Source organism: Manacus candei, unplaced genomic scaffold, assembly GCF_025592945.1.
Source record: "Manacus candei isolate 608988 ecotype Guabito, Panama unplaced genomic scaffold, ASM2559294v1 h1tg000058l, whole genome shotgun sequence".
Classification (NCBI taxonomy): domain Eukaryota; kingdom Metazoa; phylum Chordata; class Aves; order Passeriformes; family Pipridae; genus Manacus; species Manacus candei.
In genome coordinates this window covers 181,465-208,447 of record NW_026138106.1, presented here as the reverse complement: position 1 = coordinate 208,447, position 26,983 = coordinate 181,465, and the positions used below count along the sequence as shown (strand labels likewise).

Genomic DNA, 26,983 nt, shown 5'->3' with positions numbered 1-26,983 from the left:
TGCCACCCCCCTGGCTCGGGCCCACCGGGGCTCCAAAACACAGCTGAGCCCCCACCCTGCCCGTGGCCACTGGAAAATCCCCTCGGAAGGGGTGGGTGTCCCCAGTGCCACAGCGTCGCCATCCCGGTGCTGCGCTCCGTCCCACCCGGGGGTAACTGGGATAACTGGGATAACTGGGATAACGAGGGGTGGTCATTCCATCCCCGTGCCAGGGCGGGACAGGGATGTTGGGAGGAGTGGGGTGATGGGATGATATCCCCATTGCTCTGGGAATCCTCCCAGACCCCCTCCTGGTCTTGGGAATGTGCTGGGACGCCGAGCTTGGCCCCGGGGAGGGATGTCTGGATCCTGCAGCCCCTTTTGGGGAGCTCTGGGGGTCTTGGCCACCTCTGGGCTGGAAGAGCTGGAGGTGATGCCAGTGGGGACCCCCCGGGGTGTTGGAGATGGGGATGAGAGAGGAGGAAAGGGGGACAGGCAGCCCGGGGGGGCCGTGCCCGGGCAAGTGTCAAGGGGTCCTGCACCCCCTGGGCACTCCCAACCCCAGGGACCCTCTGGAAAAGTCTCTGAGGATGGGACAGAGGAGCAGGACAGGAGGGATTTGGAGACTACAGGAGCTCAATACCTTCCCAGTGCCTATCCCTGTGCTGTCAGGGCTGCCAGGGGAGCCCCATTCCCAGGCAGTGCTGGAAGGGAGCAGGGTTAGAGCCTGTCCATGGGCACAAGGCACCTGGAATTTATATAATCCATGGATATGTAATCGTCTGCCTTTTTATTTTTTTTTCCTTCATCTCTAAATTAAAAAAAACCCCAAACATTAAAAACATTTAAAAAATTAAAAATATATTTAAAAAAATTAAAACTCCCCAGCGCCAGCTCGTGCCATGGAGCTTCTCACGCCGGGCTGGGACACTTGGGTTCCTCCTCTTCCATCCTGGAGCCTGGGATGGGAACAGGGCAGTGGGTGCAGCTCATGGAGGGGGTTAGGGAACCCCCCCAAGGGTGCAAGGTTGGCCTGTGTGGACTTGGGAATGGGAAGGGGGGATGGGGAGACAGATTTGGGGACTCTGAGAGCTCGATGCATCCCGTGCCATGCTGGGGGGTCCCCATGGAGGACTGGGGGGGACTGAGGGGTCCCCACAGCCAGGGGGGATGAGATGTAGGGTCCAGGTCCAGGGGGGCGATGGGGCATCACCCCCACCCGTGACACGACGCAGGTGACAGCGGGAGCAGCAGGACAGGGCCAGGTCTGGAGGGTCTTGGGGTCACTCGAGTTCCCCGACCCCATAACTCCACTGGGAAAGGCACCGTCTTACTGGTCCCAGTAAGAGGAGCAGGAGGGAAGCGCCAGGTCTCTGTGGCAGTTCAGGGAATGCTCCAAAACGCAGGAATAAAATCCTTTCCCCCCAAATTCCCTCTCAGCAGGGCGAAGTGGGATTTGGGGTGGGCCAGTGCCATCTGTGCCCGTCACCCCGTGCCATCCCACGGCCCGACCACCCCCCAGCTGCCCCCCGAAAACAGGGCACAAAGAAATAGGGTTTAACTGTGCATTTCCAAAGGTGGGGAAAAAACTCTGCTCCAAAAAAAAAACTGGGAAAAAAACCTGGTGTTTGGAAATTCAAAACATTTTTATCATTTAATATTTCTCTCTTGGTTCCCTTGGAAAGCAGCAAAGGACATTCAGGGGGACCCCCACCCTGTCCTGAGGGGGGGTGTCCCATCTACCAGGGGGGGTTTTCCTTAAAAACAAAAATAAAAGGACAAAAAACCAGATCGAAACCAGTTTGGTTTGGAACAACTTTATACAAACAAACCTTATGTACACTCGCTTTTTTTCCCCCCCAAACACCCCTATTTATATAAGGCAACATAAATAAGGTCCCCGGGACTGTACAACACGTAGGAACACTCCTTAAAACGGCACTTTCAGCTTAAAAAAATAGCACTATTCTCTTAAAAAATAGGAAAGAGTTTGGGCTTTTTTTTTTCCTTTAAAATATGTTGTCGATTTAGTTAAAAAATAGGCATTTTTGTCGCCGTTCCTTAACCCACACCCAGAGGCACTGCCAGAAAACGGAGATTAACACGACTTTCCTCTTTAAAAAATAACTTAAACCATTCCTGAACTGTTTAAATATTAAAATAATCCCCCCCACCCACCCACTTTTTATTTAATTTTAAATAACCACCTTGTTGTCTGAGCATCGTCCCGGGGGATTCCCACGGAGCTGCTGGGCTGAGGGTCCTGGGTTTGCTCCTGTGGGGTGTCTGTCACCCCCCCAAATCACTCCCACTCCGTGGATTTTGGAGTCAGGGTGAAGCACATCCCGCTCCTCCGGCGTCGGCGACCACCTGGGACAGTGTGTCCTCCATCCCGACCTGGGACAGTGTGTCCTCCATCCCGACCTGGGACAGTGTGTCCTCCTTCCCGACCTGGGACAGTGTCCTCCTTCCCGACCTGGGACAGTGTCCTCCATCCCGACCTGGGACAGTGTGTCCTCCTTCCCGACCTGGGACAGTGTGTCCTCCTTCCCAACCTGGGACAGTGTCCTCCTTCCCGACCTGGGACAGTGTCCTCCATCCCGACCTGGGACAGTGTGTCCTCCATCCCGACCTGGGACAGTGTGTCCTCCTTCCCGACCTGGGACAGTGTCCTCCATCCCGACCTGGGACAGTGTGTCCTCCATCCTGACCTGGGACAGTGTCTTCCATCCTGACCTGGGACAGTGTCCTCCTTCCCGACCTGGGACAGTGTCTTCCATCCTGACCTGGGACAGTGTCCTCCATCCTGACCTGGGACAGTGTCTTCCATCCTGACCTGGGACAGTGTCCTCCATCCTGACCCGGGACAGTGTCCTCCATCCTGACCTGGGACAGTGTGTCCTCCATCCTGACCTGGGACAGTGTGTCCTCCATCCTGACCTGGGACAGCGTGTCCTCCATCCTGACTTGGGACAGTGTCCTCCATCCCCACGGAATGTGGGGGCTCCGGGTGCCCCTCCTGGGTGCCCACTCCTGTTCGGGGCTCACTCAGTGGGGTGACCCCCAAAGGCAAAGCTCCAGAGAGGGACCTGCAGCGGGATGAGGCCTCTGGGGGGGCCAGTTTTATTACAGGGGGGAAGGCGATGAAAAAATAAAAAAAAAAATAAATGCAGAAGAATTTTCCGCCTTTTCCCACGCTGGGAGTGGAGGATTTGAACCCTTTGCAGTCCTCTGGTTCCTGAGATGAGCGGGGAGAGGGGAGGTAAGTGTGTCTAGGGGTGCGTGTACACGGGTGTCCTTTCTTTTCCTTTTTTTTTTAAAAAAAAAAAAGAAGAAAAAGCAAAAAGTAGGAGGGGAAAAAAGGGAGGCAAAGGAGTTCTGCCACTGTCTCTCAGCCCTGGCTCTCCCTGTTAGTAGACGGCGCCGGCATTGGGGGGCCCCGGGGAGGTGTGGTGCATCGTGGTGGCCGGCTGTGCCTGGTGGGGTCCGTGGGGTCCGCTGAGGGGCTGCGGGTGGTACCAGGGGTTGTGCTCCTCCAGAAATCCGGGCGAGGAGCTGTAGGGGAGTGGCTGCGGGAGCGGGGTCCGGCCCGGCGCGCTGCCGTGCGAGTTACTGTCCCAGACGGCCGGGGAGGGGGGCGAGTTGCAGGCCATGGAGTCGCTGTTGTTGGGGCTGTGCTCCAGCGGCACCTCGCCGTTCTTGTACAGCTTCTTGAACTTGGAGCGGCGGTTCTGGAACCAGATCTTCACCTGAGGGAGGGAGGGACAAGGGTCAGAGCCCCGGCATGGAACTGGGGGTGTGGGATGGATGGGGAGAGCGGGAGAGGGGGCGGGGTGGTGTGGGGAGCTCCGGCACGAGGGAAGGGATAAGTGACATGGGCATCACAGGGATCCCAGAGACACGGGAAAGCACCTGGAATATGGGCATTATGGGGACCTCAGAGACACGGGAAGGAGATGGGACAGGGGGGTCACAGGGACCCCAGAGACATGGGAAGGAGATGAGACATGGGGGTCATGAGGACCCCAGAGACAGGAGAAGGGATAAAGGACAAGGGTGTCACGGGGACTCCAGAGACACGATGCACCACAGAACAAGGGTGGCATGGATAGCTTGGACACACCATGTGCCACTGGAAGGCACCCAGGACACGGACACTGTGGGGACCCCACACGGTGGGTGTCAGGAAGCAGTCCCGGCTGTCGTGGGGACCCCGGACACACGGTGGGTGCACAACAGGAGGTCACCCGGGATGTGGGTGTCACGGAAAACATGGACACATGATGCTCTGCGGGAAGACCCATGGAATGGGTGTCGTGGGGACCCTCCTGGGGACGCGGGTGTCACAGGAAGCCCCCCTGGGGACACGGGCGTCGCGGGGAGCCCGTCACTGGGTGCATCACGCGGGGCGTCGGGAGCGTGCCAGGGCTGGGTGAGGCGTTGCTGGACGCGCTCGGCCCCCGCGGGGACGGGGTGGGGGCGGCGGCGGTTGTCACCCAAACAGGATGTCCCTCTGGGAGCGGGTGACGCGCTCCGTCAGCCCTTTGCCGAGTGTCCTCGATTGCTTCATCGCCCAAGGGGGGAGGAGGAGGAGGAGGAGGAGGAGGAGGAGGAGGAGGAGGAAGGCCGGGCGCTGGGAGCGCCGCGCCAAGGGCGGCACAAGGGCGCCGGCGCCGGCCCGCAGGCAGGGAGGGCACCCGGGCCGGGCTGCGGGGGAGTCACACGCTGCAGGGACAGTGGTGACAACCCACTCCCCTCCCACCAGCAGATCCGCCGGGACAGTTTGTCCCCTTGCCGGGCAGAACCCCAAAAACAAGGGGTTAGCCCCGACTCTGGGTGGTTCGTGGGGAGGAGAAGCCCGTCCCGCACGTCCCTGCTCTTCCAGTCCAGCCTGAACTGCCACCCCAGCGCAGGGTCCCGGCGGGGTGTGGAGCCGGTCCCCAAATCCCTTCTCTCTGCCTGAGCCAGGCAGGACAGCACAGTCGGGGAGCCTCGGGAAGTCCAGACGGGAGGAGGAGGGTTCGGCCCCATGTCCCCGTGCTCCTGCTGGACTTGGGATCAGGACCCGGTGTCGGGATGGGGCGTCCCGAACATCCCGTCCCGAGCGTCCCGTCCCGAGCGTCCTGTCCCGCCCGGGACTCGGTGCCCCGCACTCCCGGGACACCGGGTGCGCTGCTGACCCAGGACCTTCCCAGGCACCGGGGCAGGATTCAGCCCCCAACCCTTGGGGTGCCTGAGCAGAGCAAGGTCTGGGACGGTGCTGGCTCCAAAGAGAGGGGGATAAACCCCAAAACTGGGGAGTGGGGCACGGCTGGAGTCCGTCTCCTCTCCCTGTTCCTTCCCTCCTCTCCAGTTTTCCCTCGGCAAAGCATATCTGCTCCGCGTGGGGAAATCTGCTTTGCCCGCTTTGCACCCGCAAACAAGCGGGGACTATCCGTTCCTGGGGACCCCCAGACCCCCTCTGAGCTGCCCGGGAACAGAACTCCCTCCCAAGACCCCCCCAGTTCGCATTTGTGAGGAGCGGGGCAGCTCTGGCTCCCCCTCTGCCGATCCCTCCTGCCCGTGGTCGGGAATTGGGGTGTCGGGGGGTCTCAGCCCTTACCTGGGTCTGGGTGAGCCCCAGCTGCGCGGCCAGTTCAGCCCGCTCGGGCAGCGCCAGGTACTGGGCTTTCTGGAATCGGCGTTGCAGGGCAGCCAGTTGGTAACTGGAGTAGATGGTGCGGGGCTTGCGGATCTTCTTGGGTTTCCCGTTGACCATCCGCACCTCCGGCTCCGGCTCCTCCTTCACCGACACTGGGCAGAGAGCGCAGGGGTGAGGCGGGTGGAGGGGTCCCAGCCACCCCCCGTCCCCAACTCAGGGCCATCCCGCTCGAGCTGCTGGCACTACCCCATCCCCTGGAATATCCCCTGGGACACCCCCTGGGATATCCCCCGGACGCCGCATCCAGCACGGATCCATCCCGCCGCGTCCCCCCGGCAGCTCCGGGAATGCCGGAGGGGGATGAGCTTTGCCCCAACATCCGCCAGCAGCAGCAACACCTCCCGCCCCAACTCGGCGATAACTTAGACACGCACAGCTCCACAAAACTGCCTCCGGAATCCCAAGGGAGCAGCGGGATGGGCACGACCCCCTCTCCCCACAGCATCCTACCTGCTTCTTGCGCCGGGAGCTGCTGGTCCCTGAAGTGGCCGTACTGGCGGTAGGAAGGGCTGTAGGAATAGTCGGATTTGGGCGAGTAGGTGCCGGCGGCGCCAATGCCGTTGAGGTTGAACTGGTGGTAGGGGTAGTGGCTCACGGGCTGACTGTAGGACTGGCCCGGGTAGTAGTCGTGCTGGCTGGTGTAGTAGCCCAAATCGGTGACGGAGGACTCCGGTAAGGTGGGCGAGTCCTTGGAGGCGGCATGGCAGCTCAGCGAGCCCGACAGGTCCGTGAGGATGCTGGAAAGCTTCTTATCGAAAGAGCCGCTCATCGCTGGCACTGGCGAGGGGGGAGCTGCCTGCCCGGCTGGGGACCCCCCAACCTGGCGGCTCCGGCTGCCGCGTCAGGCCTGGCGTGCCCGGAGCTGGATCCTGCGCTGCGGCTCTTTGCGAGGAGCAACCAAAGAGACTGTGCCCAAACCTCCGGCCCCGGCCGCCTGCTTAAAGCCTTTAATTAGGGAGCAGGGCAGGGTGGGTGCGCATTCCGATTGGCTCCAGAAATATTGCCTGGGAGGCAAAATAGGCTCCTGCCTCCTCCTGTGTGGGTTCTTTTTTATTTTTTTTCTCTCTCCCTTATTTTTTTTTTCCCTCCCTCTTTCCCTCTCTCAAGAAACAACAAAGAGTGGGTGAAGGAAGGCGAAGGAGTAAATACAGAGCGCAGGGTCCCGTCTGCAGGAGGGGGGCCCTGGGGATGCAGGGGGCACTGTGGGGGTCAGAGAGGGCTGGTTTGCAAGGGGACTTTTGGGGCTGTGGGGGATTTGGAGGAGGAGTCGAGGGGGGGTGTTTGTTGGGTGGCAGGGAGGGTTGGGGGTTGAGAGCAGGGTGGATCCATGCTTGGGGCTGGGGGGCTCCGGGGGTGTGTTTGTGGTGTCCTCCCTTCTCCCCAGATCCCACCTTCTCCCAGAAGTGACTCCCAGTCCAACGCCATCCCCAAGGCAGAGCCCCCCCATCCTCACGGAACAGAGGACCCCTCACCCACCCCAAAACTTGCCGTGCTGCACCTGCCCTGTGGGGACCTCGGGCAGTGACAGGCCCTGATTCTGGGGGAACACATCCCCTCCGGGGCTCCGTGTCTCTCCCACCCCCAGTCCGGGTCCTGCCCCCCCCCCCCCGCGCTGCCCTCAGAGCCCCCCCCCAGCATCGCCCAGCTCAGGGGCCCGAGCCAGCCCTGGTCACCCCCGGCCACTCCCGGGGCTGTCCCCAGGAGGACGGGGGGCTTTGGGAGGGGGGCTTTTACCTGCGGGAGGGGGGTCTCTGCTTCTGCAGGCGGGTCTTTACCCTGACAGGGGGGGTTGGGAGGGGGCTGGGGGTCCTTGAGCCTGGCGGCGGCTGCGCCCTCCTGTCCCACCGTGTGTCCCCCCAGCCCCGGGATTGTCCCCCCAGCCCCTCGGGCCCCCCCGGGCCCGCACTGCGGTGCAAAGGCACCACCTGACGGACACGGAGGGAACTGCGCCCCCGCCGCCGCCCCGGGTTCGAGTCCCGGCGCCGCCGCCACCGCCGGGCCCGCCAGGAAAACGGGAAAATCGTCGGGAATGTGGAGGGACGGGGGATAGAAAGAGTGGGATGGGAACGGGAATAGGGGTAGGAACAATAAATAATGATAGCGATAGGGATAGGGATAGGGATAGGGATAGGGATAGGGATAGGGGTGGCAGTAGGAATAGGAATAAGCAGGAAAAGGAATGAATAGAAATAGGATTAGGAATAGGAGTAGGTATAGGAGTAGGAATAAGATTAGGAGTAGGAGTGGCAGTAGGAATAGGTGTAAGTAGGAAAACGAGTGAATAGAAATAGGATTAGGAAGAGAAATAAATAGGAATGGGAATAAGAGTAAGAATAAACAGGAATAGGAATAGGAATAAGAATAGGAACAGGGAGAAATAGAAATAGGAATAGGAATAAATACAAATAGGAAAAGGAATAAATAGGGATAGGAATAGGAATAAATAGAAAGAATGGTAGGAATGTGAGCAGGAATACAATTAGAAGTAGGAATAAGACTAGAAGTAGGAATAGAAATAGGAACAAGAATAGGAAAAGGAGAAATAAAAATAATAGAAATAGAGAAATGGAAATAATAGGAATAGCTCTAAAGAAATAAATAGAACTGGAGATGAATCCCGGAGGGAAGCAGAAGCCTCTGCAGGAGGCAAAGCATGACCCCAAAGCGTGGAGAATGGCACGGACTCGCTTCCCACATGGGAATTGTAATTGGGGATTCGAGGAGTTCATTCGGAGGGGACAGAAGCGTCTGGGCCAAGCCCAGCCCTGGGAGCTGTGCGGGGTCTCCCCGGGGAGCATTCCCAGGGTCCCGGGGAGCATTCCCAGGGTCCCGAGGAGCCACAGGGACATCCCCGGCTCCCTGGCCCGGCTGTCCCCCTCCAGCCGGACTGTCACCGGGGCCGGCTCCTGCCGGGAGAGGGATGTACCGGCAGGAAAAGCCGGTTGGGGAGCTGGAGGCCAGGGAGGGCGGCTGGGGAGTGGGGCACAAGCGGGGAGCAGGTCCGTGCAGTCCTGAACCAGTTTGGGACTGGGAGGCACTGGGGCTGCCGGAGGCTGCTGGGCCAGGCTGGCGCTTGTGGAGCCCCAAATCCAGGAGCTCATGGATGGGGGAGGGGGGTGGGGGGACTTGGGGGGGACCAGTTTGGGTGAACTGGGACACTGTGGGGATGGTAGAAGTCGTTGTACTGGGGCACCCGGGGGTCTCTGTGGGTCGGTGCAGGGGCAGGGCTGACCACAGGGTCAGGTCAGCACCCCCCTGCTGTCCCCTATGCTCCCCACAAGTTTGGGCCCCCTCCCCATACCCCCCATAGGGCTGGAGGGCCCCCCCTCGTCCACCCCACAAGGCTGAAATGATCCCCCCTCGTTCCTCCTACAAGGCCAAAGGGATCCTCCCGTTCCCCCCCACAAGGCTGAAGGGATCTCCCCATTCCCCCCACAAGGCTGGAGGGTTTTCCTCCCCTGTGGCCCCCAAAAGGTCGTCAGGTTCCCTTCATGTGCCCCCCCAAGGCTGGAGGGGTTCCCTCCTGTGGCCCCCTAAGGCTGCAGGACCTCTCCCCCCATACTCCCCCAAAAGGTCGGAGGACTTTCCCCTCCTTGCCTCCCACGAGGCTGGAGGGGATCCCTCCCATAGCCCCCCGGAAGTTGAAGGATCCCCTCGTGCCCCCCCAACACTGGTGGAGGGTCCTGCTTGGAAACGTCCCCCGAGCTCGGCAGCGCCCACGGGGGTCCCCGCGTGTTGCCGATTGACCTGCCCGACCCCAAATCCCAAATCCCAAATCCCCCAGAGCATCCTTGGGGGAACGGCGTCATCTAGAGGCGTTTTGGGGTAGTGACACCCCTGTGCGGTGATGTCACCTTGGGGCACGAGGGACAGGGACGGGGGTGGAGACGAAGGACTAGGGACTGGGGACAAGGAACAGGGGACGAGGAACAGGGATCGAGGAACGTGGGACGGAGGGCAAAGGATAAGGGAGGGGGCCAGGCCCCAGTGCCGTAGCCGTGTGCCGGCCGCCGGCAGCGCTGCCCGGGGCACTGTCCCCTTGTGCCGTCACTCTTTCCAGTGACACGGCACAGGGGCACGGGGACATCGGGGTGGGGGACACAGGACATCCTGCAGGCCCCCCAGCCTAGCCCACCCCACCCACGGGTTTCCTGGCACGGGTGGGAGCGGCGCGGTGGTTCCCGGTGACCTCAGCCGGGTCGGGGACGGGGACGATGGCTGTCACCGCGCCACCCCTCCCGGCAGGGAAGTGGCGATGCTGCGGCTGCGGTCGCGTCCCCAGGGCCACCGCGGTGTCCCCGTCGCGGTCACCACGGGATGGGACCGTCCCACGGCACAGCCGCTCTCTGGGTCCCGCCGTGACCTCCTGTCACGGGGGAAGGGGGGTCCCATTCCATGGGGGTCCCATCCCATGGTGGGGGGTCGAGCCTCGAGGGCCCATCTCATGGGGTGTCCTAAATTGGGAGTCCCATCCCATGGAGGATCCTAATTTGGGGTGGGGGCGGGAGAGAGGGGGATGCGGGGAAGGGAGGGGGAACACACACGACTCGGTTCCTCCCACGTGGGCGTGAGGGGGGTCAGCGGAAGGGGGGACGCGACATGATGCTCCCACGTCGGTTTGGGGGGAAATCGCGGACTGGGGGCAGGGGCGTGGAGGGACTCGGTGCCCCCCGCGTGGGCTTTGGGAGTTATCTATGGGAGGGGAGAGAGACTCGACATAATACCCCACGTGGGCGTGGGGACTGCGGGTTTGGGGCGAGGGGGACGTTGCCGGTACTGGGGAGAGAGGCTGCAAATTTGGGGGGGGGGTGCGGTGCCCCCGCGTGGGCATGGGGGGGACACAACAGAGAGGGAGGAGGACACAGGGGTGTGCCCGCACGCCCCTCCCTCCCCTCACCTGCGCACGCAGGTACGGGGGGTTGGTGATGGGTGAAGGAGGGGGTGCGACCCCTTTAAAAGGGGGCGTGTCCGAGCGGTGCCAAGCCCCGCCCCCGCCCCGCCCGGCCCCGCCCCCCCGGAGCGCACCGGGCCCGGTGGGGCGGCAGCCGCGGCTACGGCGGCCGGTGCGGGACATGGCGCGGCGCCGCCACCGCCCGCTGCTGCTGCCGCCGCTCCTGCCGCCCCTCCCGGCGCTGCTGCTCGGGCTCGGCCCGGTGCTGCTCGGAGCCGCCGCCGCCTTCAACCTGGACCGCACCTTCCCCGTCCTCAAGGAGGGGGGCCCCGCCGGCGCCTTGTTCGGCTTCTCGGTGGCGCTGCACCGGCAGACGGAGCGGAGGGAGCGCAGCTTGTGAGCGCGGGGAGGGGAAGCCGGTGATGCGGGGAGGGGGGGCATCGTGGGGGTGGTTGGGGGTCCCGTGTGGTACGGGAGAGAGGGGAGAGATTTACCTGGGCAGTGAAACCCCCCCATAGGGGGAGGGCCCCCGTGGGATGGGGGAGAGCGGGGAGGGGTCTCCCGGGGCGGTGTGGGGTGGGTGCGATGCCCGGTGGGATCGCGGTGGGGGAAGGCGAGAAGAGGTTTTACCTGTGGGGCGGGGGTGTCCCCGTGAAGTGGGGGAGGGTTCAAGGGTAGAGGTGTCCCCCGTGGATCGAAGGGGTCCCCCGTGGGATGGGATGTGCGCGGTGGTTGAGACCCCCGTGCGCTGGGGAAGAACGAGGAGAGGTTTACTTGTGAGGTTTGTGGGGGGTCCCCCATAGTGGAAGGGTCCCCCGTGGGGTGGAGAGGAGTTGTGAGCGGTCCCTGTAAGGGTCTGGGTCGCCCGTGAGGTGGGGGAGAGTGGGGAGTGTCCCCCGTGGTGGGTGTGAGGGGTCCCCCGATGGAATGAGGGTCCCACGTGGAGTGGTGGGGGGTCCCCATGGAATGGAGAAAGGGGGGGGGGGGTCCCCATGGGAGTGGGAGGTCCCTGTGTGAGGGCAAAGGTCCCGATCCCGCCGCCGTGGGGGCGGGGGTGCACCTGGAGGAGGAGGAGGAGGTGGGAGGGGGGGGCTCTGCGTGCCGGGAGAGGGGCGCCCGGGGGGCCCAGGTGCTGGGGTGGGAGTGGGGGGGACCCTCATGGCCCAGAGCCCAGGTGAGGAGGGGTCCGTACTCTACAGTGGCTCCTCGGGGGCTTTCCCCCCCCCCAGTCCCCTGGTCGTGGTTTCTTTGCACCCCGTTAGCGGTGGGGTGACGCGCCCCCCCATTATTCCCTGGGTCCCAGTGACACGGGGAAGGGGGGTCTGGCAGCACAGCGGGGACACCCCGTGTCACCCCTGCTGGGCTGGGAGCCCGACAGCCACCCTGGGAGATGGAATCCCCTCCCACCGGAGGGGTCCCGGCCGGCACCGACCCTCCCCGGGGCGGTTGCGAAGTCCCTCGTGTCCCCCCTCGGCTCCAGCCGCTCCTGGCAAGGAGGCCCCATTCCCGTTCCCGGGGAACCTGTTGGACTGTGGTTCCTGCTGCCAGGCAAAGCCCCAACAAAAGCCCTTTTCAGCCGGAGCATTCCCCGTGCGATCCCACCGCTGTCACCCGCCGTGTCCCCCCGCTGCCCCCCCGCCCTGCCAGTCCCCCATCTCCCCACCTCAGCATCCCTGTCCCCCATCCCTCCTGGCCGGAGATCCCTGCGGGGATAGCGCTCCTCCGCAGGGCTTGGGCTGGGATTTTCCCGCTCGAGGGCACAGGTTTTTTGCTGGATCACCCTCCCGCGGAACTCCCAGCTCCAGGGGGGTCCTTGGGAGACCCGGAGGGCTCCTTTTCTTTTTTTCCATGGAGAAGGGACTGGCAGCAGCTGCTTGGACGGGAGGCATGTGCTGCTCCGCATTCCAGAGATGCATTTTGGGCCGGCGGCCCCGCCGTGGGATGGGTTGTTGTTGCTCCTGTCCCGGGAGGGAGTGAAGCTGTTCCCTGCGGAGCAGCTGGTGGGGTGCAGGACCCCTCCTCCCCCACGGGGGACACACTGGCTCCCACCCAGGGCCGGGTTCTCCCTGCTCCGGTGCCACGGGAGCAGCTGCCGGGGGGCACCGAGCTGGGGGTCCGGGCTGGCACCGGGGCAGATCGGCTCGTGTCTCCCCGAGTGGTTCGGGGTTGGATTTTGGGGGGCCTTGGCCCCCCTAGGCAGGGACCTGCGATCCCTCCACCTGTGCCACGTGGCCCGTGCGAGTCCTGGCGTGATCCGGGTGGGGTGTGGAGGCTCCGCCGGCTGTGGGGGAAAGGCTTCAGAGCCGGGATCCCGCCGGGAATTTGCACCCCCACCCCCCTGGGAGCCCTTTGCTGCCCGTCCCCGTAGTGGCGGGGGTTGGAATGGCGTGGGGTTCTCTCGTTCCACGGGGGTGTTGCCCCCAAACTAGGGTGTCAGAGCCGTTTTAGGCGGGTGTGGCGGGGTGGCACCGATGCGGGGGTACCCCCTGAGCGCCCCCATCCCTCCCCTTTCGGACCCGCAGCCCCATGGGTGTGCCGCCACTCCCCCGTCACCCCGGTGCCGGATGAAGGCTCTCCTGCCCTCTGCTCTCAGGTGCAGGGTGGGGACAGGAAAGGGACGTTTCCTGCCACCGTCATCCCTGATACGGTCCGCGGGGAGGGGGGGTGTCCGTGCTTTTTTGGGGGGCTCACCCCGTGCCCTCGCTGCGAGGGATGACAACGGGACAAGAGGGATGCTCTTGCATGGATTCATGCCGCTGGCATTCCCAGCCTTCCGGTGGGGTGTGGAGCCGCTTCCCGGCCGGGCGCTGGCGGGGGGCCAGGCTGGCACGGCACACCCCCCCTCCTTCCCCATTCCAACCCCGCCGTGTTTTTCGTGTCCCTTGCAAAGGTTTGTTTGCTCGCCCCTCCCCTGGCCAGGTGAAGGCGAGCTGGAAGCGCGGGTGTTTATCAGCCTTCCCGAGATTAGGAAACTCCTTCTGCTGCCCGTGTCCGGCCGCTCCCGTGGGCTCCGGCCGCTCCCCTGGGCTCCCGCTGGGGGAGCTGGTTTGGCCCGTGCTGGTGGGACCCGGCGAATCCAACCCTTCCCTGAAAAACACGGGGAAACTGAGGCACGGAGCATCCGTGCCAGGAAAACCGAAGACCCCCCCCGAATCTGCCCCCGGGGGGGAGGCAGCACCCACGTCTGCCCCCCTTGTGTGTGCCTCAGTTTCCCTCTGTGTGTGCCTGATGCTCGGGGGTCTTCCTGCTCCCAGCTGGATGGTGAGGAGGAGATCGCTCTCCTGGCTGGATTCCCGGTTTTCCCTCCCCCTCGGCTGGGATTCTGTGGATTGCTGGAGCTGGCTGAGCTTCCCCTGCCTTGGCCCGAGTCCGCTGGGGTCCTGTGGGGCTGTGGCTGCTTGGCAGGCAGAGGAGGGGGGCGGATGCAGGGCCGTCATCCCGGGGGTCATCCATCCATCCATCTGTCCGTCCTTCTGTCTGTCCAGCCATCCCTCGTGGCGTCCAGGAGCCGTTGCTGGTTTCCTGAGGGGACATCAGTAGATTTGCCTGCTTAGGGCCCCCCCATTGTAAGCAGAGTGGCATTGAGGGACGATCCTCCTCTCGAAGCCTTGGGGGGGTGGGATATAGTGGAGATCCCTGTTGGATGCTGCTTTTGGGGGCTCAGAGGGGACCCCTCGTGGAGCTGAGCTCTCAAACCTGGAGCATCCCCCAGCCCTGGTATGAGGTGGGGAAGTTTGGGGAGGGTCCACTGTGCCATTCCTGCCTTTGCCCAGGGTGGGGGGGAGCAGGATGGGGTGTGGTGTGGAGCCCCCCCCATCCTGCCTTCTCCTCCTGTCCTGGCACCGTCACCCCTGCGAGAGGGATGAGGTGCTCCCCACACTGCCCAGCTGCTCCCTGGGGAGGGGGCTCTGAGGCTGGGGGGCTGCGCTGCTGTTGGGGGGAACACAACTCCCCCCCCCCATTACAGTCTGTGCTGTGGTGTCTGGGTGGGATCCTCTGCCATCCTCACCTCTGTCACCCCTGCAGGAGTGGCCTCATTTTGGGGTCCTGGTGCCCAGACCCTCCCACAGCCCCCCCTTCCAGCTCAGCTAGTGCTGGCAGGGAGCCCCCCCCGCCGCTGTCCAACCCCCCCAGTTTACCAGGGTGGATTAGGACGGAGCACGGCCTCACATTCCTGCCTCCCTCCCTTCCCGGCCTCCCCCTCGCGCTGCTGTTTGACCATGTCCGCAATCCCAGCTCCTCGTTCCCTCACCCCAGCGGGACCGGTGCCACAAACTGGTCCCGGCCTCCCCGGGATGGGAGCTCCAGTACCCCAGCCCCTGGTTCTCCAGGTAGCTGTGGGGGCACACGGCACCTTGGGGTGGGGGACGCCCGTGGGTGTCCCCCCTGTCTCTGGTGGGACTCCAAAGCCCCCAGCATCCCACACTCCCCCTTTTCCCAGGAGCAGAGCCTGCGGGTGGGCTGCCGTGCCGGGAAGTCTTGGCTGGAGGCAGCAGGATGCCGGAGCTGCTTGGCTTGGGTGGGCTCCCACCCCCCGGGACCTGCGGGCCGCGGGGAGCCACGGTGGTGGTTGGGAACGGCGGGGGTCTGGCTGAGCCAGGACCACCGAGGGAGCCTGGGGGCACCCCCTGCCCGGGGCAGCACCCGAGGGTCCCGCTGGGGTTTGGGGTGTGGGGGCAGGACCCCCCGGGTTCTCCCTCCAGCCCCGAGTCCCAGCAGCTGCACTGAGTCACTTCCCCTCCAGGTAAGACAATGGTGCCCCTTGTGCCCCCCTATTGTGGGGGGTGCAGGAATTAGGGGAGGGGAGAATTCCTTTGTGCTGAGCTGGAAAAAAATCAGGAGGCATCATCCCCCGTTATTCCCTTCCCTTCGCAGCCAGTGGCTCCCGCTTTCCCGGCAGCAGCTGGCATCCCCGTCCTGGCATTCCTGGGGGGGAAGGGGGCAGACACCCCTATTTGGGATGAGCAACGCCGTCCCCCCCACACCTGACTCAGCCGGTGCCGCCGGTGGGGCCCGTCACGGGCCGGGCGGGCGCGGGGGGGCCCCGACGTGCCGGGGCGGGGGCTGCCTGGGGGCCCACATTCCTCTGGCGCCTGGGCTTGGAGTCAGCCCGCCCGGACGTGCCCGCGCTCCCGGCCCTGCATTGCTCAGCCTTCCCGGCACTCCCTGCCTGCTGGCGACGGGATGAGGACAGCGGGATTTGTCCCTGTCCTCGCTGGGGGCTGCACTGGGGACTGGGCAGCTCGTTACCCCAGTGTGTCCTCACCACTGGCCGCACTGAGGACTGGGCAGCTCGTTACCCCAGTGTGTCCTCACCACTGGCCACGCTGAGGACTGGGCAGCTCGTTACCCCAGTGTGTCCTCACCACTGGCCACGCTGAGGACTGGGCAGCTCGTTACCCCAGTGTGTCCTCACCACTGGCCACGCTGAGGACTGGGCAGCTCGTTACCCCAGTGCCTTCTGACAAGGTCCCCATCCCATCACTACCCTTCCCAGTGTCAGTGGGATGGGATCAGCAGGATTTGTCCCTGTCCTCACCAGTGGCCCTGCTGAGGACTGACCTGCAGCCACTACCTGGGTGCTGTGCCCCCCACCCCGTGTCCTGCCTGCCAGGAGGGACACACTTCCTCTGCTAGCACGGCCTCCTCCACACCATTGTCCTCTCGGTCCCAAAGGAATTCCTGGCGGAAAGGCTGGCCTTTCCGGAACCCCCGGGCACAGAGTCCTCTTGCCAGCCCCCAGCCCCAGGTCCTGCTGCTGCCGGGGGTCCCTGGCATCTCCCTGGGGTGGGAGGTGTGTGGGGGTCCCTTCAGCATCAGCGTAGGGCTCTGTGGGGTGGGTGCTGCGTCCAGCCTGGAATGGCAATGCCCCCCCCCGCATGGCAGTGCCGTGACTCAGCCGGGCCGTCCCTGCCCTTCCAGGGGTCTGAGTCACCCCCGGGATGGCGCTGCCTCCCTTGGGATGCCCAGTGCTGCCCAGATGCCTTGTGGGATGAGGGGAGCTCATCCCAGCTCGCCCTCCCCATCCCGGAGGGTTGTCCCGGCGTTCCCTGGCACGCAGGGATCGCCTGTCGGCGGGACACGGCACAGCTGTGCCGGGGGCTGTGCCGGGGGCTGTGCCGGGGGCTGTGCCGGGGGGCCGCGGCCCCGCTCCCGGCTCAAAGGTTGGCCGGGAAGGGCCGTGGGTGTTTACACAGACACGGGGGCCCCAGGGCTGGCGATGGGGTGCTGAGCAACACACACACCCCCGCCCCAGTTTTGTTTTCTCTGAGGTTTGTGGGGTCAGCCTGACTCCTTGCACCCCACTGTGCAGCAGTATGGGGACTCACCCATGAGCCAGGGCTGGGATCAGGTTTGGGAAGGAGGGGGCAAGGAGTGAATCCGTCAGCCTGACCCCCCCATCCTCAGAGACCTTTCAGCTCCGGAGATGGTGTTGGGGGGCTGCTGTCCCCCATAATTTGGGGGTCAAGGTGTCATATGCTCCAGGTCCCCTCTGAGCACCTCCTCACCCCACCACTCCCTCCCCAGGGCGTGCCGGGCTTTCTCCCCTCCTGAAATGAGCTGGACTTTGTTGGAGCAGATGGACCTGCTCCCCCCAACCCACCCACCCACCTCCCTCTCTCTGTGCCCCCCAGGCTGCTGGTGGGGGCCCCCCGAGACGCGGAGCCCGTGAACGGGACCCGGACGGGCGCCGTCTACGCCTGTCCCCTCACTGCCTCCACCCGCGACTGCCAGCGCCTCGACATCGAGCTCAAGGGTACGAGAGCACCCCAGGGCACCCCAAATCCCCTCTGGGAACGGGGAGGCCCCGCTCTCACACCGTCCCTTCCCCCCCAGATGAACCGGACAAGGCCATCATCGATGACATGTGGCTGGGGGTGACGGTGGCCAGCCAGCGGCAGCCGGCGGGGAGGGTGCTGGTGAGTCCATGTGCACACACGTGTGCCACCAGGCAGAGGTGCTCCTGTCACCTCCGTGTCCCCTGGAGTGGGCGCTGTGGGGTGACGGGTGGGGGGTGCCAGTGGGGGTGAAGTGAAGCTCTCGGGTGGCGAGACAACATCCAGCTCTAGAGACCCTCACATCCTATAGACCCTCATCCCGTGGAGATCCTCACACCCTACAGAGCACCTGTAGAGGATTACACCCTATAGATCCCCAAATCCTATACACTTCCTATGCACTTCCCTCTCCTATACACTTCCCTGCCATCCTGACACGGGGCTCAGGGCGAGCGGTTCCCCCTCCCTTTTGGGGGTGCCCCCTCCCTTTTGGGGTGCTGAGCGGCGCCCGCCGTGCCCGCAGGCCTGTGCCCACCGCTACACCAAGGTGCTGTGGTCGGGCAGCGAGGACCAGCGGCGCATGGTGGGCCGGTGCTACGTGCGGGGCAACGACCTGCGGCTGGACCTGAGCGACGAGTGGCAGACGTACCACCACGAGATGTGCAACGCCAACACCGACAGCGACGAGACCGGCATGTGCCAGATGGGCACCAGCGCCGGCTTCACCGCCAACATCATCTACTTCGGCGCGCCCGGCGCCTACAACTGGCAGGGTGAGGGCGGCTGGGGAGGGCAGGGGCGGTGCCCCCTCCCCGGGGTGCTCAAACCTGGGGGATCCCCATCCCTGGGATGCTCATACCCTCATACCCCCTCGTGCCCTCTGAGCGCGGTGCAGGCATCCCCTTTCCTGGCGTGACTGTGCCCCCGTGTGCACCTCCTTCCCCCGGGTCCCCGTATCCCTGTGGGCACCCCCTTGCCTGGGATGTTCATATTTCTCTGGGCACCACCGTGGGTGCTTCCTTCCCCACAGTGTCTGTACCCCCACGGGCACCTCCTTACCCTATGGGACCCCCTTCCCCAGGGTACCCGCACCCCCACGGACACCCTGTGCACACGGATGTGTTTGCACACGGATGTGTTTGCACACAGATGTGTTTGCACACGGATGTGTTTGCACACACACACACACACATGTGGCCACACATGTGCTCATGTGCCAGGGGAGTGGTGCCAAAGGGGGGGAGAGGGGCTGCCCCCCCGTGCTGTGGGGTTGACCCCCCTCACTGTCGCAGGCACTGACTACATGTTGCAGCGGGAGATGTGGGACCTGCACGACTTCTCCTTCCCCAACCAGAAGAACGGCAACACCTACATAGGTGGGGGCAGCGGGGCAGGGGGGGCCTCCCTGGGGGGGGCCTTTGGGTTGAGGAGGAGGTTTGGGGGCTGTGGGTTTAGGGAGAATGTTGGAGGTGGATGTTAAAGGGGTGGGAGGAGTTTAGAGAGGCTTGGAGACCCCCGGGAATGGTGTGAGTGGGGGGCAGTGGTGGCACTGTGGTGACATCGGGGTGTTTAGGAGGCTTGAGGGGTGTCATGGAGAGTAGATTTGGGATAGGAGGAGGTTTGGGGGTTGAAGGTTTGGGGACAACTTTGGGGTGGATGTTAAACGAGTGGAGGGAGTTAGGGACGCTTGAAGACCCAAGTGATGACACCAGGGTGTGTGGAGGGCTGCAGGGGCTTGGGGTGGGGGGACATGGGGTGTGGGGGTCTCTGGAGGTCCGTACTGTCTCCCCCTCCCTGTGGGGGTATCGGGGGGGGTCCGTACTGTCTCCCCCTCCCTGTGGGGGTATCGGGGGGGGTCCGTACTGTCTCCCCCTCCCTGTGGGGGTGTCGGGACACACGGGATGCGGGGGTGTCGGGGGTCCGCGCTGCCCCCTGACCGCGGCGCTGGCACAGGGTACACGGCCGAGGTGGGCAGCGCGGTGCTGCAGCAGGACGCGGTGACCATGGTGACGGGCGCCCCCCGGTACCAGCACACGGGCGCCGTGTACCTGCTGAGCCGCAGCCCCCAGCAGAGCCTGCACAGGAGCCTCCTGCTCCCCGGCCCGCAGGTCGGCTCCTACTTCGGCAGCGCCATCGCCCTGGCAGACCTCAACAACGACGGGTGAGGGCGGGCAGGGGAGCGGGACCACCCGGCCTGCGGGATGGGGGGCTCACCTGGGGTGTCCTGCGGCTCACCTGGGCTGGGACCCCTCAGCTCCCAGGGCACCCTGCAGCTCCCAGGGGTGGGGGTCTCACCTGGGACATCCTGTAGCTCTTGGGGTAGGGAGTCTCACCTGGGGCATTGTGCAGCTTTTGGGGGTCTGGGGTCTCAGCCGGGGCACCCTGCAGATCCCGGGAGTGGGGGTCTCACCTGGGGGCACCCTGCAGCTCACCTGGGGTCTCTGCGGGTCCTATCATGGTGGGCACAGCTCTGGGGGTGGGGAGGTTTTTTAGGGAAGCACTGTTTTTATGGCTCTGGGGGGGTCTCCACCACTCCGGGTGTGTCGGGTGGGGTTGTGTCACAGTGCCCCAACCCCAACCACCCCCTTGTCCCCACAGGTGGCAGGACCTGGTGGTGGGGGCTCCCTACTACTTCGAGAGGAAGCAGGAGGTGGGGGGCGCGGTGTACGTGTACATGAACGAGGTGGGGGGCTTCCAGCTGCACCCCAGCCTGGTCCTCACCGGCCCCAGCTACTCCGGGTTCGGCTTCGCCCTGGCCAGCATTGGGGATGTCAACCAGGATGGATTCCAGGGTGAGGGGCTGGGCACTGCTCTCTGGGGGGAGCTGGAGAGCCCCCCCACTGGAGGGGGCATCGGGAGGTCCCTGGAGAGGTTTGGGGTGCAGAGATGGAGATGGGGGGGTGCATTTAAAGTGGAGGGGAGGGGCTTGAGGGGGGAACCCCATCCCTGAGGGGCTGACCGTGCTCTTCTCCCCCCAGATATTGCTGTGGGGGCTCCTTTTGAGGGGTATGGGAAGGTCTACATCTACCACAGCAGTGCTGAGGGGCTGCAGGACAAACCCCGGCAGGTAACGGCCCCATGGGGGGGGGTGTCCCTTCACTGCGGGGGGTCAGGGGTCTGGACCCCCTCACCGGGGTGTCAGGGGTCTGGACCCCCTCACCGGGGTGTCAGGGTTCCAGATATCCCCTGAGCATCCCATGCTCCAGGGCAGGATGCAGCGGGTCAGTCCCTGGATCTGTGGGGCTGGTGAGCAATGCTTGACACCCCCTTGCCCCCCCAACTCCAGGTGATCAGTGGGTCAGACCTGGGCCCCACCAAAATAAAGACCTTTGGGTACTCGCTGAGTGGGGGGCTGGACGTGGACGACAATTCCTACCCGGATCTCCTGGTGGGCAGCTTGAACGAGCGGATCATCCTGCTCAGGTACAGGGGTGGGGGGACAGGGGCAGGTGTCCTGCAGGCCCTGCCACCCCCGGCAGGGCTCAGCCCAAATCCACCTCTGCCCAGAGCTCGCCCCGTGATCAACATCCTGGACAAGACCTTCACGGTGACCCCCAGCAAGGTGGACCCCGCTCAGTGCACACAGAAGTCCTGGTGAGCCCCCCCGGGTCCCCCAGTGCCACCCATGCTGCTGGTGGCACACCTGGCTCCACTCACGGCCCCTTTGCCCCCCCAGCATCACGGTGACCCTCTGCTTCTCCTACAACCAGAGCGCAGGGGACCCCAAGTACCAGGAGAGGATCAGTGAGTGCGGGGGGTGCGGGGGTGGCAGCGGGTACCCCCGGTGCTCCTGCAGGGGGGTGACATCCAGGGGAGGACGTGCACACCTGTGGGGGTGCCCAGGTGTGTGCTGGGGGCACACGCGTGTGTCACACCCTGGCCCTGCCCTCCCCGCAGCCCTGGAGTACACGCTGGAGGCGGACAAGGACCGGCACCCACCCAGGGTGAGGTTTGCGGGGTCCCCGTCTGCCACCTACACCGGCAGCTTCACCATGCCCGACACCCGCTGCCAGGCCCAGGAGCTCCTGCTGCTGGTGAGCGGGTGGGACTGCACTGGGAGCGGGGCTGGGGCTGCGGGACTGGCTCCTGGGCGTGGGGACAGGGATGGTGGGAATGGCAGGCTCGGGAAAGAGCGAAATCCCACCCTCTTTCCCTCCTCTCTCTTCCTCTCCCCTCTCTCCCCCCTCCATTCCTTCTCTACGTTCCTCCTTCCTTCTCTTCATCCCATCTCTCCCTCCCTCCTTTCTCTCTCTCTCTCTCCACCCATCTCCTCACCCTCTCTCCCCCTTCCCTCTCCCTCTTCCCTTCCCTCTCTCCCTCCCTCCATTGTTTCCTACATCCCTCCTTCCCTCCCTCCTTCCCTCCCTTGTTTCCCTCCCTCCTGTGATGAGTTTGTTGGGTCTCACAGCAGGCTGTGAGTAGGAGGGGATACCCCAAAAGTGTCTCAGGGCTGCCTGGCTGTGGTTGGAGCTGCAGTGGGGGCCAGGGAGGGATCTATGAGGGGCTTTTTTGTGATTCCCACCACCCCTCAGGACAACATCCGGGACAAGCTGCACCCCATCGTGCTCTCCATGAACTACTCGCTGCAGGAGAAGCCCAGAACATTCCAGCTGGGCCCCCACTCCCTCGACTCCTTCCCTGTCCTCAACCAGGACCAGTCCCACGAGAATGAGACCAAGGTGTGCCGGTGGGGAGGGGGATTCTGGGGTGTCCTGGGGGGCCACAGGGGCTCACAGGGACATCCCTGTCCCTCCAGATCGAGTTCCAGAAGGAATGTGGCTCTGACAACGAGTGCTACAGCAACCTCCAGCTCCAGAGCAGCTTCGTCACCGACCAGAACCAGCCCCTGCCCAGGTGACAGCGGAGCCCCCCATGTCCCCACCCACCCTGGGAGGGGTCCCCGTCCCGTTGGGATGTGCTGAGCCCCCCCTCTGTGCACAGGCTGAACGGGACCCAGGTGCTGCAGTACAGCCGGGACGTGAGGAAGCTCTACCTGAGCATCAACATCACCAACACACCCACCACCCCCTCCAACGGCGAGGACGCCCACGAGGCCCTGCTGAACGTCACCGTGCCCCCCAGCCTGCTGCCCTCCTCCGTCCGCCCGGTACGTGGGGGGGACCCCCAGACCCCTCCCCAGCTCGGGGAGGCACCAGGAGCAAGGTGGGCTTTGCCAGGGTGTTCCTCACCCTCTTCCCCTGCCCGCAGAGCGGAGCCTGCACGTTCGGGGAGACGGTGCTGTGCGAGCTGGGAAACCCTTTTAAGAGGAACCAGAGGGTGAGTGCTCCCCCCCTATCCACCCCCAGCCCGTTTTGGGGGGTCAGCAGGCAGGTGGGGGTCTGACTGAGCTGCTCCACGTCCCTTCTGGGTGCAGGCAGAGCTGATCATCACCTTCGAGGCCATTGGGATCATGCTGGACACACGGGAGATCTTGGTGTGGCTGGATCTGTCCACGTGAGTGGGAACACTCTGGGAAGAGGGGGGGCCTGATGGGCAGGACAGGGACCCCCTGCTCCCCCTGGGAGGGTGGAGGCTGTTGGGATGTGGGAGATGCTGATCCTGGTGCCCTGGCAGGCAGAGCACCCAGGAGGACCTGCAGCCTGTGCTCGTCAAGCTGCTGGTGGACTACAGCATCCAGTCCTCACTGAGCATGTGAGTGCAGCCAGGGTGTCCCCCCACCCCTTGGGGTGTCCCCCACCCCTCTGTGTCCCCTCCATCCCTTGGCATCCCCCCCCCCCCCCGTGTCCCCCCCACCTGAGTGTGGCTGTGTCGGGAGCAGGCACAGCCCCCCATGTCCCAGGAATGGGGCAGGGGGCTGCCCCCTCTGCCCCCCACGCCATTCCTGTCCCCATCCCGTTCCCAGAGCCTCCTCCCATGTCCAGTCCTACTTCAGTGGGGTGGTGGTGGGTGAGTCAGCCATGAAGCAGGAGCAGGACGTGGGCAGCCCCCTCACCTTCGACTTCCAGGTGAGCCGGGGGTGGCCGGTGCCAGAGGGGGGTGGATTTGGGAATGCTGGTCTCCACCTTCCACTCTGCTCCGCAGGTGACCACCAAGGGTGAGTCCCTGGGCTCCTTGGGCACCATCCTGCTGGGGTTTGAGTGGCCCTACGAGATCCCCAACGGTAAATGGCTCCTCTACCCCACCGAGATCCTGGTCAATGGCAACGAGAGCTGCCAGCCCCCCGGGGGGGTCATCAACCCCCTCAACCTCACCGTGAGTCACCCGCTGCTTGGCCCTGTGTCCCTGCCCCACTCCGTGGCTCCTTCCAGCCCCACAGAGCTGCCTGGGCTCTGATGGGGCTCGTGTCCCTCCCCCCAGCTCCTGCAGGACCAGGCTCCCTCCCGGCAGAGACGGGAGCTGGAGCCCCCCGAGCCGGCAGAGCCCCCCATCACCTTGGCCACCGCCAAGAAAGCCAAGTCAGAGACGGTGCTGGTGAGTAGGGGGTGAGGGGAGGTCCAGCAGCACTTTCCCCCCACTGGGACCACTGTTCCTGCTGCTTCTCGGCACCGGTGTGGTGCTCTGGGGACTCGGTGCCCCCCTGAGCTCCTCCATGTCCCCCAGAGCTGCTCCGAGGGCACCGCACGCTGTGTGTGGTTCGAGTGCCCCCTGCTCCACACCCAGCACCCCAACACCTTCACCCTGCGGGCCCGAGTCTGGAACAGCACCTTCATCGAGGTCAGTGCCTGGGGGGGCTGCAGGGGGGCCAGGGCTGGGCTGGGCCCATGGGGATGGGCTTGAACAGGGCAGTGAGTTTGCCGGGTCTCAGCTCAGAAGATGACACCCATCCGTGTGTGTGTGTCCCCCTCCATCATCGGTGTCCTCCCCACGTGGTGTGTCCTTCCCTCTGTCATCCTTGTGTCCCCCGTCCATCATCCATGTGTGTTCCTCTCCATCATCCATGTGTGTCCCCACCATCCATGTCCCTCCCTTCCATCATCCCTGTGTCCCACATCATCCACGTGTCCCCTAATCATCCATGTCCCCCACCTGATCATCATGTCCCCTTCTCTGTCATCTGTGTCCCCCATCCCTCATCCATGTGTGTTCCTCTCTATCACCTGTGTCCCCTCTCTCTGTCACCCATGTCCCCTCTCTGTCCCCCATGTCCCAGGAGTTCCGGGACTTTGACCGGGTGAAGGTGACGGGCACCGCGACGCTGTTCCTGCGCTCCCACGTCCCCACCATCACCATGAGGAACCACACCGTGCGGGTGAGCGGCACCAGGGCCTTTCCTGGGACACGCTGGGACACGCTGGGACTCACTGGGATGCACTGGGAGCTCTGTGCCCCAACGAGGCTCTTCCCAACCCCTCCAGTTCTCTGTGGACGTGGACTCGGAGCTGCAGGAGGAGCAGCCGGCCGAGATCGCGCTGTGGCTGGTGCTGGTGTCGGTGGCAGCCGGGCTGCTGCTGCTGGGGATCATCATCCTCCTCCTCTGGAAGGTGAGGGGGGGCCTGGATTCCCTTCCCAGGAAGGAGGGGGTGTAGGAGCTGTGCTGAGACCTCACAGGCTCATGCCACTGGGGGCTGCCATCCTCCCTGCCTGGCGAGGGGTGATCGGGAGCGGCGGGTGGAAGGTTCTCCCCCCAGCTGGAAGGTGCCCCCGTGGGTGGAAGGTGCCCCCCAGGAGGAAGATGATCCTCCCAGGAGGAAGATTTCCCCCCCCAGCTGGAAGGTGCCTGGCTGCAAAGCAATGAGGAAGAGGAGCACAGAGATTCCCAACTTCTCTTGGGGTGCAAAACCTTTTGGGATCCACAAAAACACCCACTCAAAGAAGGGCTGGATGATGGCACCTCCTTCCCTGTGGCTCCCTCCTCCCCCTCTGCTGCAGGGACTGGGGGACCCCCACAGCCCTCTGGGGACCCTTCAGCTCACAGGGGACCCCTGTGGCCTCCTTGAAGCCCCCACTTTCTGCCCAGGAGGGTCTGCAGGACCACCCACCCCACAGGCACTCTGGGGGGCATGTCACCCTCCGAGGGGTGACCAGGAGCCCCCCAGCCCCTCTCCGGCCCCCCCTGACCCCTGTCCCCTTTCTCGCAGTGCGGGTTCTTCCGGCGGGCCAACACCCGGGCCATGTACGAGGCCAAGGGGCAGAAGGCGGAGATGAGGATCCAGCCGTCGGAAACCGAGCGGCTGACGGACGACTACTAATGGGGGGGGCACCCCCACTGCCCCCCCGGGGCCCCTGCGCCGCCCGCTTGGTAATGCCAGCGGCATCCTCCTCCTCCTCCTCCTCCTCTCCTCTTCCTCCTCTGTCCTGTAGGGTCGCTGTAGGGCGCGGGGTCTCTCCGAGTGGCTCCAGGAACTGCCGCTCCCTTTGCCTCCGCTCTTCGCCGCCTCGTGGGGGGTCTCTCTCCTTCTCTCCGGCCATGCCCAGCCCCACACTGACCCCCCCGCCTTCTCTTTCCCCCCCTTCCCAGTGTGACTTCTTCCAGCGGACCCGCTACTACCGGATCATGCCCAAGTACCACGCGGTGAGGATCCGGCAGGAGCAGCGCTACCAGCCCGGGGGGCTCCTGCCCCGTCGCCGCAAGAAGCACTGGGTGACCAAGTGGCAGGAGCCGGAGAAGTACTACTGACCCCCTGACCCCCCCCAGACCCTCAGGGGACTCTGACTTTGCACAAGTGCATCTCCCCCCCGCCCCTTCCCCGATCCCCCCCTCTTCGGATGTGGCTGCAATCCGGTGTTGGCTTCTGCACCTTCCTCTTGCACGCTCGTGCCTTGCACGCTGAGGGGGGGAGACCCCTCAAATGTGCCCCCCCTTCCTCCTGTCGTGTTTCCCCACGTGCTGCTGGGCTCACCGAGTGCCTTCACACTCCTCTCGTGTGTCCCAGACACACGTCCTGGCACGTGGGGACACGTCCTCAGGCGCCAGGACACGCTCGCCCCCCTCCCCTCATTGCTGGGTGTGGGACCCTCTGCTTTCACCCCCGGGCTGGGGCCTTTGGGAGCTCATTCCTTCCTCCTCCTCTTCCTCCTCCCCCGTGTGTTCACCCCGTGTTCGGACGCAGCTTTGGCTTTGGGGGGTACGGAGCATCAGGCCGTGTCCCCCCCCCGTCCCCCTCGCCCCCCACCCCCACGGGGGGTTAAGTTATTCCATGTCTCTCGTCGGTGTTTTGGTGTTGAGTCCCAGCGTCCCGTCGGTACTTGGGGGTGAGTGGGGAGGAGGGGGTCCTGCGCCCCCCCAGCCCCTGCTCGACCCCCCCTCATTCCCTCCCCACCGGGGCCAAATAAAGCCTCGCTCTGTGATTTGTAACTTCACGTCCCCTCCGTGTCTTGGCTGACAATTGATGGAGGGGTGCTCGGGGGGAAAGGAAAGGTGGTTTTGGGGGGTAGGGGGCAAAAAGGAGGGGGGGCGATGATATTCCCTAGAGAGGGCAGGGGAGCGGGGGTTTTGAGGGGGTTATAGGTGTGTGGTGGGAGGGTAATACCGCGGGGGGGGTAATGATGGGTCTGGGGTGGGCTCAGACGCCCCCAGTCCCCCGGACAGGGGTCTGGGTGGGCTCAGACTCCCTCCCGTCTCCCTTCAGGGCTCTTGGGGGGTCCCAGGCACGGGGGGGCTGGAGGGCGTTAAAGGAGGCGTGGCTAGCGCAGAGGGGCGTGGCGACCCAACTATGGGGGCGTGGTTATCTC

General features: G+C 64.5%; 2 protein-coding genes across 51 annotated transcripts; one reads left to right on the top strand and one right to left on the bottom strand.

Moving 5' to 3' along the window:
* Positions 1 to 1,827: 1,827 nt before the first annotated feature.
* On the bottom strand, positions 1,828 to 6,596 carry DLX3 (distal-less homeobox 3). Of its 49 annotated transcripts, none has more exons than XM_051803575.1 (7): positions 6,131 to 6,596; positions 5,582 to 5,772; positions 2,866 to 3,728; positions 2,741 to 2,815; positions 2,585 to 2,611; positions 2,481 to 2,534; positions 1,828 to 2,430 (listed from the first exon to the last, which is right to left on the bottom strand). In XM_051803575.1, exons 1-3 carry the CDS (start codon positions 6,447 to 6,449, stop codon positions 3,390 to 3,392), a joined length of 849 nt encoding a protein of 282 aa, XP_051659535.1. In that variant the 5' UTR covers positions 6,450 to 6,596; the 3' UTR covers positions 1,828 to 2,430; positions 2,481 to 2,534; positions 2,585 to 2,611; positions 2,741 to 2,815; positions 2,866 to 3,389. The 49 variants fall into 49 exon arrangements, with proteins under 49 accessions (XP_051659535.1, XP_051659545.1, XP_051659515.1 ...); XM_051803585.1 differs by having other exon boundaries at positions 2,766 to 2,790; positions 2,893 to 3,728; XM_051803555.1 differs by having other exon boundaries at positions 2,481 to 2,638.
* A 4,014-nt stretch (positions 6,597 to 10,610) lies between these two features.
* Positions 10,611 to 26,615, top strand: ITGA3 (integrin subunit alpha 3). 2 transcript variants are annotated; one of them, XR_007907144.1, is made up of 26 exons: positions 10,613 to 10,967; positions 17,207 to 17,328; positions 17,409 to 17,491; positions 17,874 to 18,123; positions 18,643 to 18,726; positions 19,304 to 19,511; positions 19,949 to 20,142; positions 20,329 to 20,417; positions 20,637 to 20,773; positions 20,858 to 20,944; positions 21,027 to 21,094; positions 21,248 to 21,384; positions 21,883 to 22,029; positions 22,107 to 22,204; positions 22,292 to 22,457; positions 22,559 to 22,627; positions 22,725 to 22,804; positions 22,925 to 23,002; positions 23,214 to 23,316; positions 23,393 to 23,563; positions 23,669 to 23,782; positions 23,912 to 24,025; positions 24,462 to 24,560; positions 24,667 to 24,792; positions 25,390 to 25,550; positions 25,770 to 25,915. XR_007907144.1 is itself a non-coding variant. In XM_051803544.1 (25 exons), the coding sequence occupies exons 1-25, from the start codon at positions 10,753 to 10,755 to the stop codon at positions 25,926 to 25,928; spliced, it is 3,198 nt and encodes a 1,065-aa protein (XP_051659504.1). In that variant the 5' UTR covers positions 10,611 to 10,752; the 3' UTR covers positions 25,929 to 26,615. The 2 variants fall into 2 exon arrangements, 1 of the variants encoding a protein (XP_051659504.1); XM_051803544.1 differs by lacking the exon at positions 25,390 to 25,550 and having other exon boundaries at positions 10,611 to 10,967; positions 25,770 to 26,615.
* The last annotated feature ends 368 nt before the right edge of the window (positions 26,616 to 26,983 follow it).

What these genes read in the sequence shown, in the direction of transcription:
- DLX3 (XM_051803564.1), bottom strand. Translation starts at nt 6,449, where the DNA reads ATGAGCGGCTCTTTCGATAAGAAGCTTTCCAGCATCCTCACGGACCTG. An exon ending in GCTCCCGGCGCAAGAAGCAG is followed by an intron (nt 5,773 to 6,130) that starts GTAGGATGCTGT and finishes CTCTCTGCCCAG; the next exon opens with TGTCGGTGAAGGAGGAGCCG. An exon ending in TGGGGCTCACCCAGACCCAG is followed by an intron (nt 3,729 to 5,581) that starts GTAAGGGCTGAG and finishes TCCCTCCCTCAG; the next exon opens with GTGAAGATCTGGTTCCAGAA.
- ITGA3 (XM_051803544.1), top strand. Translation starts at nt 10,753, where the DNA reads ATGGCGCGGCGCCGCCACCGCCCGCTGCTGCTGCCGCCGCTCCTGCCG. An exon ending in GAACGGCAACACCTACATAG is followed by an intron (nt 18,727 to 19,303) that starts GTGGGGGCAGCG and finishes GCGCTGGCACAG; the next exon opens with GGTACACGGCCGAGGTGGGC. An exon ending in ATCCAGTCCTCACTGAGCAT is followed by an intron (nt 23,003 to 23,213) that starts GTGAGTGCAGCC and finishes TCCCGTTCCCAG; the next exon opens with AGCCTCCTCCCATGTCCAGT.